General features: G+C 33.5%; 1 protein-coding gene across 4 annotated transcripts in view; it reads left to right on the top strand.

Annotated features, from left to right (window-relative positions):
- The window catches only part of PPM1A (protein phosphatase, Mg2+/Mn2+ dependent 1A), a 45,402-nt gene extending 32,330 nt beyond the window's left edge, over window positions 1-13,072 (top strand). For all 4 annotated transcript variants that reach the window (XM_048219867.2, XM_026480416.4, XM_026480417.4 and 1 more), the window contains 3 exons: window positions 3,945-4,053; window positions 5,485-5,542; window positions 6,525-13,072. In XM_048219867.2, coding sequence (XP_048075824.1) covers window positions 3,945-4,053; window positions 5,485-5,542; window positions 6,525-6,554 — 197 coding nt within the window. In that variant the 3' untranslated portion in view covers window positions 6,555-13,072. The remainder of the gene's footprint in view (window positions 1-3,944; window positions 4,054-5,484; window positions 5,543-6,524) is intronic.
- The last annotated feature ends 1,559 nt before the right edge of the window (window positions 13,073-14,631 follow it).

The raw sequence follows: 14,631 nt of genomic DNA, 5'->3' as shown, positions 1-14,631 counted from the left end.
CATTTCTGTGGTAACTGTGAGATGTTTTTGATTGTCCTATTATAGTTATATTAGAAATAAGAACTAGTGTGACCCTGTGCATTCTGTTCAGGATACTTTTGTTTAAAAAGGCTACAAAGTGTTTGTATGCTTTAAAATTCTTGATGAATTCACTGGCATGAGTAGTTTTATGCCAGGAAAGTCTGATTTGTGGTTTATTTAATTATAAACAGATTATTTATGATGGTGATAATCTGAATACCATCTTTCTGTGTAAAGCTATGTATATGAATTTAAGGTCTTTAGGATTTTTTTTTTTTAATAACTTGAAGATCACAGCCTGGTTATTAGCAACTTTCATGTGCCACAGCTTTTAAAAATTTATTTTAAACTGTTTTAAGGCTTCTTGCCTAAGCCATAAACTTCCTCACCAAGACAACATAGACCTGAATAGAAGATATACTAGGTCTCTACTTGGCAGAAATATAAATGCTGAATAAAAGCAAGAAATAAGTTGGGAATTTCAGGAATATATTTGTCATAATTCTGCAAATTACTTTGAGACAATTAGATGTTTGTAACTCTCAAGTGTAATGCCTTTAAATATTTGAAAAAATAAAAACAACCTTTTATGCAGCTACTGCTTTAAATGCTAAGTCTCCCCAGAGAATTCCATTTTGCTGCATATATGCAATAAGCATGTAGATTATGCAGTTTCTTTTAAGCAAGAAAACGACATGCCTATGATAGCGTTAAAATGCATTTTGGGCTCCTAATGTCATGAATTTGCACGTTAAAGATCTAATAGCATGTAAGCCTTGACCTACACAGTATTATATCCTGCTGTGCCTGCATTATTAAAATTCATATGCACTTTAATTTTGTTTTCTCCCCTTTTACTGTTTGATATCAATTATAATCAGTCTATTAGAATCATGATTGGTTTTGATTTTCAGTACTATCTAGAGCTGCTATTTTGTTTTATTGCTCTCCCCCACTTGATAGTGATATATCTAGTATGTGTATGTACTGTTTAGTATTTCATTCATTGGACATACTATTCATTGAGTTTGTTTTCTCACTATTACCCAAGGCTCTTGGAATTTTTATATTTTAAATGAATCATTTTGGTATGTTATTTATATATAATTCAATAAAACAATATTTAGAATGCTACCAAGTCATATCACATTGGTTCAGACTGCTGGCTAGTGAAAAAAATGAAAGAGTAAGAATATGTATTGGGATAAATTGGTATGTGACTTATTGGCACTTTGAAGTAACTTGGGTGTACATGTTTTCTTATTGATTTAAAGAATAAGTGATTTAGTTTTATTTACTATGAAACAATCATATTTTAGAAATGAATTACAGCTCTTCTTGTTAGTGTGCACTCTTTTAAGTTTTTGGTGCAATTCTAACACACAATTTTATGTTACAATATTAAGTTTTATATTGCTTTTTATCAAGGAAGAATTTCCACCTGAACAGAGTTTATATCAATACTCAATATTTTTGATATGTTGAAATATTATACTTGTGTCATTCAATTTGAGATTATTATGTCACAAATCAAATTTCATATTCTTTATTGAGGTAGGTTTGATAAGACTGCAATTAGAAAATAAATACTACATTAATTAAAATTGCTACTATATTTTAAAACATAGAATGTAACTATTTACATTGCAGAAGTTGTTCTAAGTAAAAAATACTGCAGTCAGCTTCCAAAACAGGCACTGAATATTTTTTTCTTTGTTTTTTTCTTTGGTTAAATACGTGTCTTCAAAATTGCTGTGACCTACTAAAACTCATTTTATTTGCTTTGAATACTTTTGGCTTCTCTGTCTACACCATGAAAAGAAGAAAGGCTTTTCAGCTCTCCTATTACCTGTGCCCTTCTAAATACTTGACTCTCTAGGGTTGTGATAAAAAGACTCAGCTCATAATTTAAACTACATCACTTGAGGTTGTGGGTCTTCTAAGCCAATTTAAGACTGTACTTGTATATATATATATACTTTTTAAATCTTTTCTGTTGACTGCCCGAGCTTTAAAGTTGCTGATTTGGAGATAACTGATAGGATCTCTCAGACTTGGTGTGGAGGGGAGTAGGGAAGAGCAGAATGTGTTTATATGTGAGTATGGGAAACAGATCTTCTATACATATATTATTTAGTAAAAGCATTCAGTCTTTTTACAGTTCAAATTAATGTATAGTCCAAGAGCAATTAAAGGAATATTTCATAAAATTCATCTTGTTTTCCTTCTTAAAAGCAGAAGAAGCAATGCTAGTGTAGTATTAATGGTAAGACAGTTTAAATGTGTTGTCCCCTGTGGAATAGGAGATATTAACTGTTTTTAAAGCCTTACATTAATTTTTTTAAAGAATTTGTCTTCCTGTAATTTTCTTCACAATTAAAATACCCTAATATATATTTTAATAAAGGAGATGTAAGATACATCAAATATAGATGAATCAAGGTAATGTTTTTTAGACCTGAAACTATCATTGATTGAATTTATCATCAGTGTTCATTTCTATTGTATTTAGTTATCTATCCAGTAATTGTATTGGCTTAGCAGAGACTGTATGTTAAGTGTATTACAGCTTTAGATTGTGAAATTGTGCAGCTTAGGTAAACATCAAAATCCTTTATTTTTGTACAGAAGATTTCCAGCATTAGAACCATGTAGAATACTAGATGTTAAAGATTATACAATAAAGGAACTTGGCAAACCAAATCTGAGATCCTTGCTTTTTGTTCAGATTTAAGACTGGTTTTTAAAAAAAAAGGCAAAAAAATAATATGTGGTAAAATTTGGCCTTAATTCCAAAAGGACAATTTCATTTAAAATATGGGTAGCAACGTCTGTCTTTTAATATGTGGCTTTAATGAGGAATTGATATTTTGAGACTTGATTGAAGGATGGAAGATCTTTATATGTATTGTGATTTTCAAAGGTATTTACAAATTGAGAACTAGAATGACAGTTTTCTTGCCCTGATGATGACAAAGAGAACTTCTTAGTATAAACTTTTAAAAACAGAAAATTGAGCAAAACTTGAACTTTTAAATTACAGATACCTTTGGTATGATCTTGCATTTAGAATAAATATGCTAAAACTCCAAGTGAGGACTTCTTGTACTTGATAGTTTGAGAATTCTTTAAGTTGGTTGTGCATTCTCGTTGGTATTCTGTGGTATGAATAACAGTACGCGTCTACATGGCAACACTGCAGATCATATCACTATACCCATTTAGTAACTGAATGTTTTGAAATTAACAATTTTAAGTGCAGTTGTATGGTTTATCAGATTTTTTCTTTGTAAAAATTTATCATGAAATTTAGATTTTTTTCCATTCCATATGCCCTGTTCAAATAATCAACTGATGAAATGGTACTGTATATATATTTACTGCTTAAAGATACTTCAGACAAAAATTAAGCTGTGAGTGGTATTCAGTTATATAACTTAATCTGCACATGGTACTTAAATATCACTTTGCAAATATAAACGTATGTAAAAGTGATTTGGGTTAGTATATAATCAAAAAATTCCCTTATATTTAAAGGGTTTTTTTTCTTTCAAATTTTGAAATTGGTTATTAAAAAAAAAAAAAAGTAACTAGTTGGCACCTTAAGAATATTCTCATTTGTATACCCATATCCTTGATTATGTAATACATTGATTTTCACATGAAATTTTTTTCACATTTTTATCTTGTTTATTTTCATGCTTTGAAGTTAATCTGGAAAGTATCACATTTTTTTGTGTCGTTTTTATGCATCCCTTTGTCATAAATTTTCAAAGGTCAACTTGATTTTCTTTTCTAATACCAGCTTAGAAAATCTCAGATGTGGTAAATGCCATCTTTAAAAACCTAAGTTATCTTTGTTTCAGTTTTTTTTTTAATTAAATTTGGACAACACTTACAAAAAAAGTACTTCTGATTCCCAGAAATCATAAAGAAGCAGGGGGAAGGCGTCCCTGACTTAGTCCATGTGATGCGCACATTAGCAAGTGAGAACATCCCCAGCCTCCCACCAGGGGGTGAATTGGCAAGCAAGTAAGTTACATTCTGCATACTCTTAAATTATCTCAGTACATAAAAATGTTAGGTGTTCATTGATCAGATGTATATTTACCTAATTTCTAAAGTGATACAGTTACCTGTGTGTTCAAAATGTTTAGCCTGTGATTCCGTGTTTTTCATTATTAATGATACATGATGCATGTTTAGAATAGGTGTCAGAATCTCATTATGTGTAACTAATTATACTGAAAGCTGTCTAGTGAAGGCTTGGGTTACATTGATTTCCTCATATAAGTAAATTAATAAAGTGAAATAATTTTTTAAGCTAAATTATGTAGCACTACAGAATTCTGTCATTTTTTTGCTACAAAATGTTTTAATTTGATTTTGTCAGTCCCTGGATGATTTAGCACCCCAGGGATGCACATCTTTCTCTTCTTCCATCTAGGCCATTTTTCTGCATCTCTGATTTTCCCAGTGTTTTTGGTTGTTGATTCCTGGTTGGTTGGATTTTGTTATGAGGGAAGATAGGAGGATGTATTTCTTGCCTTTCTCTATGTGCATTTCAGTTCATAGAACTGGACTAATTTGTGTCAGATATTAAGCTTACATCTTTATAAACTAAGTGGAGACTTTAAGAAGTTTTATAATTCAAACATTTTTACCTCCGATATTCATATAATGGACCTAGAAAGATATATTGACAATTTCCTTGATTCTCTACTGTGTTCTGTAAATGTAACCATGTTCTTTATAATCATTTCTCTGAGTAGTAATTGTTAAAATTCCTATTTGAAACCTGTATTTCTTGGAAACCTTTTCTTCCAATATGACCTTCTGTGGAATGACTGTCTATGAAATTGCTTCAGATCAATTTTGGAAGTAGGGGAGGCTCTAACTTATAAATACCACTACAGATTTTTTTTAACAAAATGTTACTCAAAAAATCCTGGACTTGGCAGGGAAATGTCATATTTGACATTTTAGCTTTAATAGAGTTTTTTTAAAGAGGGCATTACAAAAAGCAGAAATTTAAATGTAAAATTTATCTAAATTATTTTACCGCAACAGATGTTGAAGTTACTTCTACTTCAAAACTAACATTCAGCTCTTAACCAGGATATATATTAGTATTATCTCTTAAAACTGTATCGTCATTGCTGAACCGTAACCACATAAGCCAGTTCAAATGAAGCAGACCATATATAGACGGGATTTTTTTTTATACCATGACTTTAGTCTTCTATTAATTGGGTTGGTGGAATGTTCCATCTTAGAGTAAATTCACCTCTAGTTTAACATTGGGACTCAAATACCTTAAAGTGAGGATCACTTATTGACAGTATGAAATAGAATTGACATAATTTCTAAGTGTAAGATTATCTTGACATTTTAATGAGCACCTATGAATTATTAAAGTTTTGTGCTCTAAAGAATTAACTTTCTGCATTTTTTTGAATTTAGGCGGAATGTAATTGAAGCCGTTTACAATAGACTGAATCCTTACAAAAATGATGACACTGTAAGTAACATTTTGGCTCCGTCGCTTTCCCTTCCCCTCCACTCTAAATGCATATCCTTCCTACCTGTTTCTGCAGAGCTGTTCACTGCACCCATTCTCTTACACACACCCCTGACTGATTGCTCTGAACTCTGGCTGCACCACAGTTCTAGTGATTGAGGACATAATTATGGTGAGTGGCCACCTGTCTTGAAAAAGAAGAAAGCCCCTTTGAATTATTCTTGTTTTTTTAAGCCTCTAGAAGCAATCAGCTTTAGAAGGTTTGCTTCCACTAAATGATTTTTTGAAGTTGGAAATAATACCTCTGCTCAGAATCTTGAATTATTCTGAGTTTTGTAAGCTGCAACAGAACTTCAGAATGCTCAGCTCCACTAAATAGTTTTTATGTTTGGAAATACCTTTGCTGAGAACCCCAAAATATATACTTCATTTAAATACTGAAGTAGAGAATTCTGCTTCTGTGAAAAAGACATTAGAATGTCCTATTCTCCAGTTAAATTTCCTGTTAGAATTCTGTTGTAGTGTGGTGTTTACAGGTAACTTAAAATCATTCGGGCACAGCTCTGAGATCTATATTGCATTATGAAGCCTCTTCAAATCTCATATTACTTGAGGCCTCAGTCTCTTCTTATGTAATAAAAGTTTATAAAAGTAGTGTTCTGAAGATAAATTGGGTTTTAATTGAAGAACATAAAATTTTTTTAGTATTTATACTGGTTTAGAAATACATTTGGTCAATCTCATGGTAAAATTGTATTTCACATATTTTATCCCAAAATAAAACAAAGGGTTAACAATTTTTTGAGCAGATTGGATACTGATATTTCATATACACACATACACATAGACTTTAAAAAGCACGTAGAGTCTAAATGTCAGCTTCACAAAACCTTACCTTTCTGCATTATCCAGAAAGTAATGTACTTTGGCACCTCTCAGCTTTAATGTAGTTCCTTGTTCTGCTCTGTTTCCTTTTATCAAGGACTCGACGTCAACTGATGACATGTGGTAAAACTGCTCATCGAGCCATGGAGTTTACCTTCACCTCCAAAGGAGAGTACAGCTCAACTTCCTTGAACCTTTTAAACATCCATCCTCAACTTCACAGAGGGACACAGGACATGGGTGAGAGTGGATCACACCGGAGAACTCGGCAGTACAACAGCTAGCCCAGGACTGAGTTGTTTTTTTTCTTTTTTTGTAAATTTGAGACTTATGTAAACGTGATTTCAAACCATAATTCATGTTGTAAATCAGACTCCAGCAATTTTTGTTGTATGATTTTGTTTTTTGTAAAGTGTAATTGTCCTTGTACAAAATGCTCATATTTAATTATGAACTGCTTTAAATCACTATCAAAGTTACAAAAACTGTTTGGCTTGTTGTGTGATGCAGCAGATAAATAGTCCTTTCAAGTCATGTTGTGTTTGGACTTGGGGTCGGGACAGGGAGAGCAGCAGCCATGTCAGCTAGACGCTCAAATTGCACACGATTATGGAGAATAATTCCAAAATCTTACAAAGCCGAACATCAGGGAGTTAACCGAAAACGATCTTGGCAGTGGGGTTGGCACTGTTGATAAAGCTGGTCCCTTCATTTAACTGTCTTTTAGGTTGTTCTCGCCTTGTTGCCAGGAGTATTGCAGGTAATACAGTATATTCATAAGAATATCAATCTTGGGGCTAAAATGCCTTGATTCTTTGCACCTCTTTTACAAGTCCTTACGTTGAATTACTAATTGATAAGCAGCAGCTTCCTACATACAGTGGGAGACTGCCACGTTTTTGCTATCATAATCGGCTGGGCCTGCTGCTGTTCCTAGTAAGGTATTCTGAATTCCATTTTATCAATAAAGCTTGATTTAACAAACAAGAAATTTAATCATGTATGTGTAATTCCTCCTTTACCCTGCCCTTTTAAAACACCATGCCATTGTAAATGAGGAGTTTCTCATGGGGAAAGATGTTAGTCTCTTTTAATTGGGAAATAGTGTTACTCAAGGCACAGATGGATCTGTTTCCCTTCCATTAGAAAGACTACAAGATTTCAATCTGTGTTGTTTCTTAATGTGTTTTTTAATGGATTTCTTTCTGGCTGCTTATTTTTCATTAAGATGTGGATCAGCTTGAATTTGCCTACTGTTTAATTAAAATAATTGTCAGAGCTTGACAATCTAACACTATAGTAGGGGTGTGTGTGTGTGTGCGTGCACACACGTGTGCACGCGCGCGTTTGCCTGTGATTCTTAATTGGCCCATGTCTTTAGAATCCAAGTAGTTAAGATGTATTTGTGATTTGAAATATAGCATGTTGCTAATATTTAGCTGTTGGCCTTTAAAAATAACTTTCAAAGCTTAAAGAATTGTAGATATAAAAATAACCTAATTTAATTTAGGCTTAAATTCCTCTGATTAAGCATGTGAAAGTAAGTTTTTAAATCTGTCACGCAGAAAAGACTACTGTTTTGTGCCCTTCTGTATTTTTGTCTGTCTAGGTTGGATATTGTATTTATTGCTGTGTAATTTAATCATTCAGTAGGCAGATTCCCCACTAGAAAACTATTAACATGTAAGATTACAATACAACATTGAATACAAAATCGAAACTCTGTATAAAAGGTAGTATAATCAGTTTTGTTATATTTGTTTTTTCCCTAACTTAGAAATATACATATTTGTATATATAGCCTTAAAACTAATGTAAAGTTAGGGGAGTAGTGGGCAAAGTAATGTGAAATGTCTCCGATCTAAGTAGTTACATACCAGCAAAACCTTTCCATTATCCCTCTTACTTGTGAGGCGAGTCAATGTAATTTAATTGTATTTAATTTATAACGCAATCCAGCATGAATGAAGAAAAACAAGTACTATTTATATTTAGAAATTCATAACAGTTGGAATTACAGAACCAATTCCAGACTTACAAATAAATGCTCAGTGTCTAACGATCTGTGGTAGAGTGCGAAGTGTGACAACGTTCCGTCAGGCTTTGCAGGCACCTCCGTGTGCAGTCAGTCCGCGGATGGCAGGGCTTCCCGCGTAGAGGGATTCCTAGACCTGCTAGTGCTGAAGACTCGATTCCTAGTAGAAGAAGCCAGCTCCTTAATATTTAAAATAGACTGAATTTTTTAGTTCTAGAAATTTCAATTAGAGTTTGAAATGCAAAATTGTAGGTCATGAGTAAAAATATGTGATGGAAAGCTATATTTCAAACCATAACAGCATATTTAGAGGGGTTTTTTTTAAATTTGAGAGTTTTTAAATAAAAAAGAAGAGGTTAAGATATTCCTTGTTAAAATTATTAGTACTGAAGTGCAGCTTGGAAGTGAGAGAAAACTATTAAGTGTTCTCTGAGAAGACTAAATCTTTTCCACATGAGTCAGCATTGCCATACTATCTGTAATTTTTCATTGTCAAAAAGGACGTATACATTATACTAGCAGACTGTGTGTTCTTGATTCCTGGGGGCAATGGTGGTGGTGGGAACCAACCACACTTCTAAACGGCACTCTTGCACCTCTGCTGTGGTTCATTTTTGTACCACTTAAGTTCTTGCCCTCCCAACCCCCTTTCGGGGGCTAATTAGCAACTCAGGGCAATGCCTCAAAACGTTTTGATGTGTTATATGTTATTTTCTTTGGAGGGTGAAAGTTCTTGTATGATGATAATATACCATCAAAATGTCCTTTCGTTGAAGTGTTTTAATAGGATGAACTCATTTGCTGCTTTTAATAGGAAATTCAGTTTGTGTAGCAGACTCTTGTTACCCTAACATTAAAAAATGTCATTGATCTCTTCGTGTTTTAGCAAAGTAAGCTCTGTGAATTTCCACTTCCTTAAGGAATACACTTTTACGGATAACAGAAGCAGTTCTCAATATTAGCATTAACTTTTAAAAATCCAAGTGCTATTTTTCCTATTTAGTTATAGAACTATTTCAAACATCTTTAATTATAATGCTTGCTTCTAGAGTACTATGCAATTAGTGTACTGCTCCAGCCACATATTTTTTTTACCACATTAAGAAATTTGGATTAAAGACTGAATTATGTAATTCAAATAATCTGAATTATACCAACACCTTTAGTGACCATCTATTTGACCACATATTAATTCCACTAATAATACAGCTTTTCCACAAAATGTGTTGAGTGTTATTTGCAAAACACTGTTCTAGGTGCTAAGTACCTTGGAACTATAAAGAACTGAGTAGGTCCTTGCCCTCAAGGAGTTTACATTTGAGTACAATTTATAATCTAATGTATGTTAATATTGTAACTGAATCACTCATCCAAAAAAATAGTTATAGCCCTCCTACTGTCTGCCAGATAATCTTCCTGAACAGGGCAGTTCTCTCTGCCCTAAAAGAGCTCATTTGTACTTCCATTATTTACTTGAAAACTCTTCCGTTTATTTTCTTCTCCCCAAAGTTAAAAATCTCATTCAGAAGAAAATTTTGCTCAGCACAGTAATAAAATTAGACTGAGGAGACTCAACTCTATTCAGCATGCTTGACTACCTTTAACAAATGGCCTTTACTCTTCCTGCTGACAGCAGCCAGTCTGAGAAATAGGTAATGGATTTCGTAGAATTCTCCAACCCTGGAAATACTGGTGGAGTTTGAGTTTAAGGCATTTAAAAGAAAATATATATATATAGCTAAATTTATCTTATTTAAGAAAAAAATCTGTTTTTTGAAAACACACTGCCAGTGTTAATATCTAGTTTTAGCCAAATGATTACTATGTGTTTTAATTTTTAAAAATAATTTCACTGCCCATCTTTATTGGACAAGTTCATATGGGAATTCAATTTGTGATTTCTGAAAGAGCTGACAAAGTTGGTTACAGGTTTTCTTTCTTGTTTTCATTTTGAATTTCATGGTGTATACTTTTAATTCATAAAGTTTGAATTAGAAGTATAAGCCTGTAATGTTTTGTTATTTGTACAGTATTATGTTAGGATTTGGTAGTAGAAAATATGTAAATATATCAGTACATAAATGTTTCTCTTTTGAGGTTTTTCTTTGAAGGAACCTTAAAGAGTTTCATACTTTTGCTTGCAGATTCTGCTGGTGAGATGACCATTTTGTAATTGATCTAGTCTTCTAATTAGTTTTTCTTTTAGTCATTAGAACGACTTCTCTATAGTTTAAAACTTTAGAGGCCTAATTTTACTTTATTTCCTTCAATAATGTGCCATGAGTTTTGGATTGTATTTTTAAATTATACATTACTTTAGAATATGCTTGAAATATTTAAGAATACATTTTCTAAATGTTGGGAGTAAAATACTGTATTGTTTTGTTGGTCAGAATAATAAGTCTCAAGTGTTAGTTATTACTGATAATCAGAATGCCATTCAGAAATGATGAGAGGCATTTGGTTCTACTTTGTTACCAAATGAACATTTCTACTTCTGTTCACCTTCACACATTCTTTCCCTTTTACGTGCTTTGTATATTAACCTAGTGGCCTCTGCTCTCCTGTTTTCGCGATTATATTACCAGCAGGTAGGGGTGCGCCAACTAGAAAAACTCAGATATATTGAAATTGTAGTTGACAACATATTAGATGGGGGGGAAATGTTGTTTGAATTGATACAACAAAGAAGTGACTTTTCTTTCCCTCCTTCGTCCAGCATGAAATGTTGCTTGATTTCCTCTACTATCTTCTTGGTGATGGCTCTCTCTCTCTCTCTAAGCAGGCCAGTTCTGTTTTCTTGGGTGCATTATCTCACCAAGGCCAATTAACACTATATAAAAGTGGGCCAAAAATAAGAAAACTTGGGAGATGGAGGGCTGGGGAGATGCCACTGAGGAAGACAGGATTACTCTTTAATTATTTTCTAAGGCCTTGGAAGGTCTTCCTTGGGCCCAGTTGTATATTATTAAGAACTGTTGCATCACATAAACCAGCAAGAACCAACCTTTGCTTCTCAGATCATTTGATTTTTCCAGCAAGGGAGATAATGGTAAAAATCACTGCTGCTTCAACTTAAAAACCGAGAAAAATAAATGCAATGTATATTCACCACAAAACCCAATCCTTTTGTCCTTTTAATTGCTCCAAAACTCAGTTTCCTATTAGCTTTCCTATCGAATTAAATGTTTAGAAAAATTTAATGTTTTTCCTTTGAGTAACGTGTGTTTGTACGGTACTATCTGAAGTAAGATTTGTGTAGGAGATTGCGTAGCTGCCAAACAAAATTGGAAATAATTGGGTGCAGTGAGTGGTACAAATTCATTTTAGCAGGTGGTTCTTAACTTTTTAGGTTCCCGGGCCCTTTGAAGTTGGTGAATCCTCGGGACTTCCTTACCCAGGAAAATTCATATAAGGTCCATAACTCCCCAAGGTTTGCAATATTGCAGTGGTTCATCAGCCTCCTTCCTGCAAAACCCATAAAAATTTCAGGGGCATCAAAATAATTTGAGCCTATTTTAAGGAAGCGGTTCAGTTTTTAGAAGATAGAAGAGGTGGATGCAGCCTCGGCTAGACCCTGATATGAAAATACAGTATTTTGGGGAAAAGCGAGTCATTAAAAATGAATAAAATAGAGCATTTGGACTAGTTTTGGAGGATAACATCACTCTAAGTTTGCTACTTGAAACAACAGAAAAGAGGTTAAAAATGGAAATTGAAAGTTTGGAATGTTTCTGACCTCTCTGCATAGTGCAAATACAGTATATTCACAACACATTTAATTGTCAGATCTCACTCAGGTTTTGAGCTCCCTGGTCTTAGAGTTCATTAAACATTTAATTCACTTCAGATTCTAAGGAATTAGGTATTTACTTACTGATACAGAATGTTAAAATAGGATGTAACATACAGCCATTAATGTACAGAATTAATGGGATTTCTACTAAAATATAACGACCATGAAAAAATTTATTAGCTTGTTGCATTTGTTGCCAAAATTGGATGTTCAGTTATAGCTCATTTAATTCCCATTTGTGGGAATTTTGAAACACAGAAACCATTGTCTTACTTGGAGTTAGCCATTGATTAAGGCAACAGCATATCTGCAGGAAAATTCCTTGTTTGTAGTAATATGCCCCAGTAGTAGTTGGTTTCATTCTTGAAATGATTTATTTCACTTAATTTGTATAAATGTTATGAGTGGAGAGACCATGTACATGTTAAAGCATGTTGCATCACACACACACACATATATATATATTCATTTTTTAAATCTATAAATGTAAAACTAATAAAACTGCAGAAATATTTTTCCTAAACAGTGTATAACAAAATTATCCACAGTTAACTCACCCGCTGTTTGCCATTTATGTGATCCAAACTTTTAAAGAAATTCCATAAATGTATATTTTGTATTATGTACCATTTTCCTGGTCCAAAGAAAACATGTGGATTCAGTTCTAACTTTAAGAATGTACTTTTTGTTTCTAAGTCTGTTGAAGAAATTGCATTCAGCCTGTGAATGATTGCAGATTGTACGTGAGATGAAAAGTAGAAGTAATTTCTAGTTTGCAAAGCTGGTGCCACTAAATAAACAGGCAACTGCATAATGTGCGTGTGTTTATGATTGTCTGATTTGCAGGCAGCATTTTTGTTCTGCCTAGAAACAGGGAAACTTTGAAGTTAGTTATTAGGATACCTTAAGAGAATTTTTGTTCAATTCAGTTTGGTTAATTGGCTAAAGATAGAACTGATAGTCATAATTTGAACTAGACTTGCCCCTTCTTGATTTTAGGAAGATTACTGAAAGCAAGTAAGTTTGAATTGATGGCTATTTTCATAAAAACATTCCAGAAACAAGCCGGAAGTCCTTCCTCTTTGACAAGAACATTCCCATTTGTCTTCTTACAGATGATAAAGATTTCTTACTCCCTTGGAGAATCGGGAATTGGGAGTGGTCTGGAACTTACCTCTTTGGTGTCCCTGGTGTAGTGCTCACTTCAAGTGGGCTGTGTGTATCTGAGTGTATGTGTGTTGATGCTTCTGCTAATTGTGATATTTTGTTTTATTACCTGTGTTCATGTCTGAGAGTGTGACTTATACGGCTTGCACAATTGAATTAGGGATTTTAAAGTACATTGAATTGGTGTTGTAAGTGAAGTCCTGTGAACGGCAAAAGCTTATTTTCATTATAGAATGTGTAATGAAAACACATTAATAAATTAAAGGTAGCAAGTCTTAGAATAAGGTGGAGGCAGGTAGGAATTTATTCGGCTTACGTGTAACTAGTATCTGTTCACCTGTCAGTGTAATTTTGTATCGTGGAGTTCCGTTTTTGGTTTTTGTAATTATTCTTTTAAACATTGAAGGTAGGGTTTTTTTAAAAGTAAAAATTGTTTATTTCAATTATTTTTTTCCCTTTAAGTGATTACTTACCAAACTAATATTGGGGAACCCTTTCCTTGTTACCACTTAATTGCTTAGACTGAAATTCCCATCAAATCAAATATTGATTCTAGTTGAAAAATCGGTTCTTAAATGAACTACCCCAGAAAAACTTAGTTTGCATGCTGTCCATAGGGTTCGGTTTACCTGCCACAAACCCCTCCACTTACCAGAGATAAGGGAAGGATTCGTGCTCTGCTGCTGCCTGTTGTCTAAGTGAGATTCACAGTAATTTCTCCGATACCTTATCTAAGGTGATCCAGAGAATCTAAAAAGCTTTGGTAAGATTGTGTTTCATGTTAATAGTTGTACCATTACCTAGATAGTAGATTAGCTAAATGTACTGCCTATGTGTCCTCCTCTGCTTATAGTTTAGGTCCGGGCTTGGGTCTCCCAAACCAAAGCACTTTTCTCTATGGCTTTCCTTATAGGTACACAAGAATTTTTCCAGATGTTAATTAGAACCATTGAAATTTCTAATTGAAATTTCTTTTTTTATTTTTTAAAGATTTTATTTTTAGAAAGAGGGAGTGAGTGAGAGCAAACGGGGGTGGGGGGAGAGCAGAGGGAGAGGGACAAGCAGACTCCTTGCTGACCTGGGGCTCAATCCCACAACGCTGAGATCATGACTTGAGCCGAAATCAAGAGCCAGACAATTAACCAGCTAAGCCAGCCACCCAGGCACCCCTTTAATTGAAATTTCTAATTTCAAATTAGTAATTTG

Source organism: Ursus arctos, unplaced genomic scaffold (assembly GCF_023065955.2).
Source record: "Ursus arctos isolate Adak ecotype North America unplaced genomic scaffold, UrsArc2.0 scaffold_25, whole genome shotgun sequence".
NCBI lineage: Eukaryota > Metazoa > Chordata > Mammalia > Carnivora > Ursidae > Ursus > Ursus arctos.
Note: the sequence above shows the minus strand (reverse complement) of the source record. Positions and strands in the feature narration are given on the sequence as shown.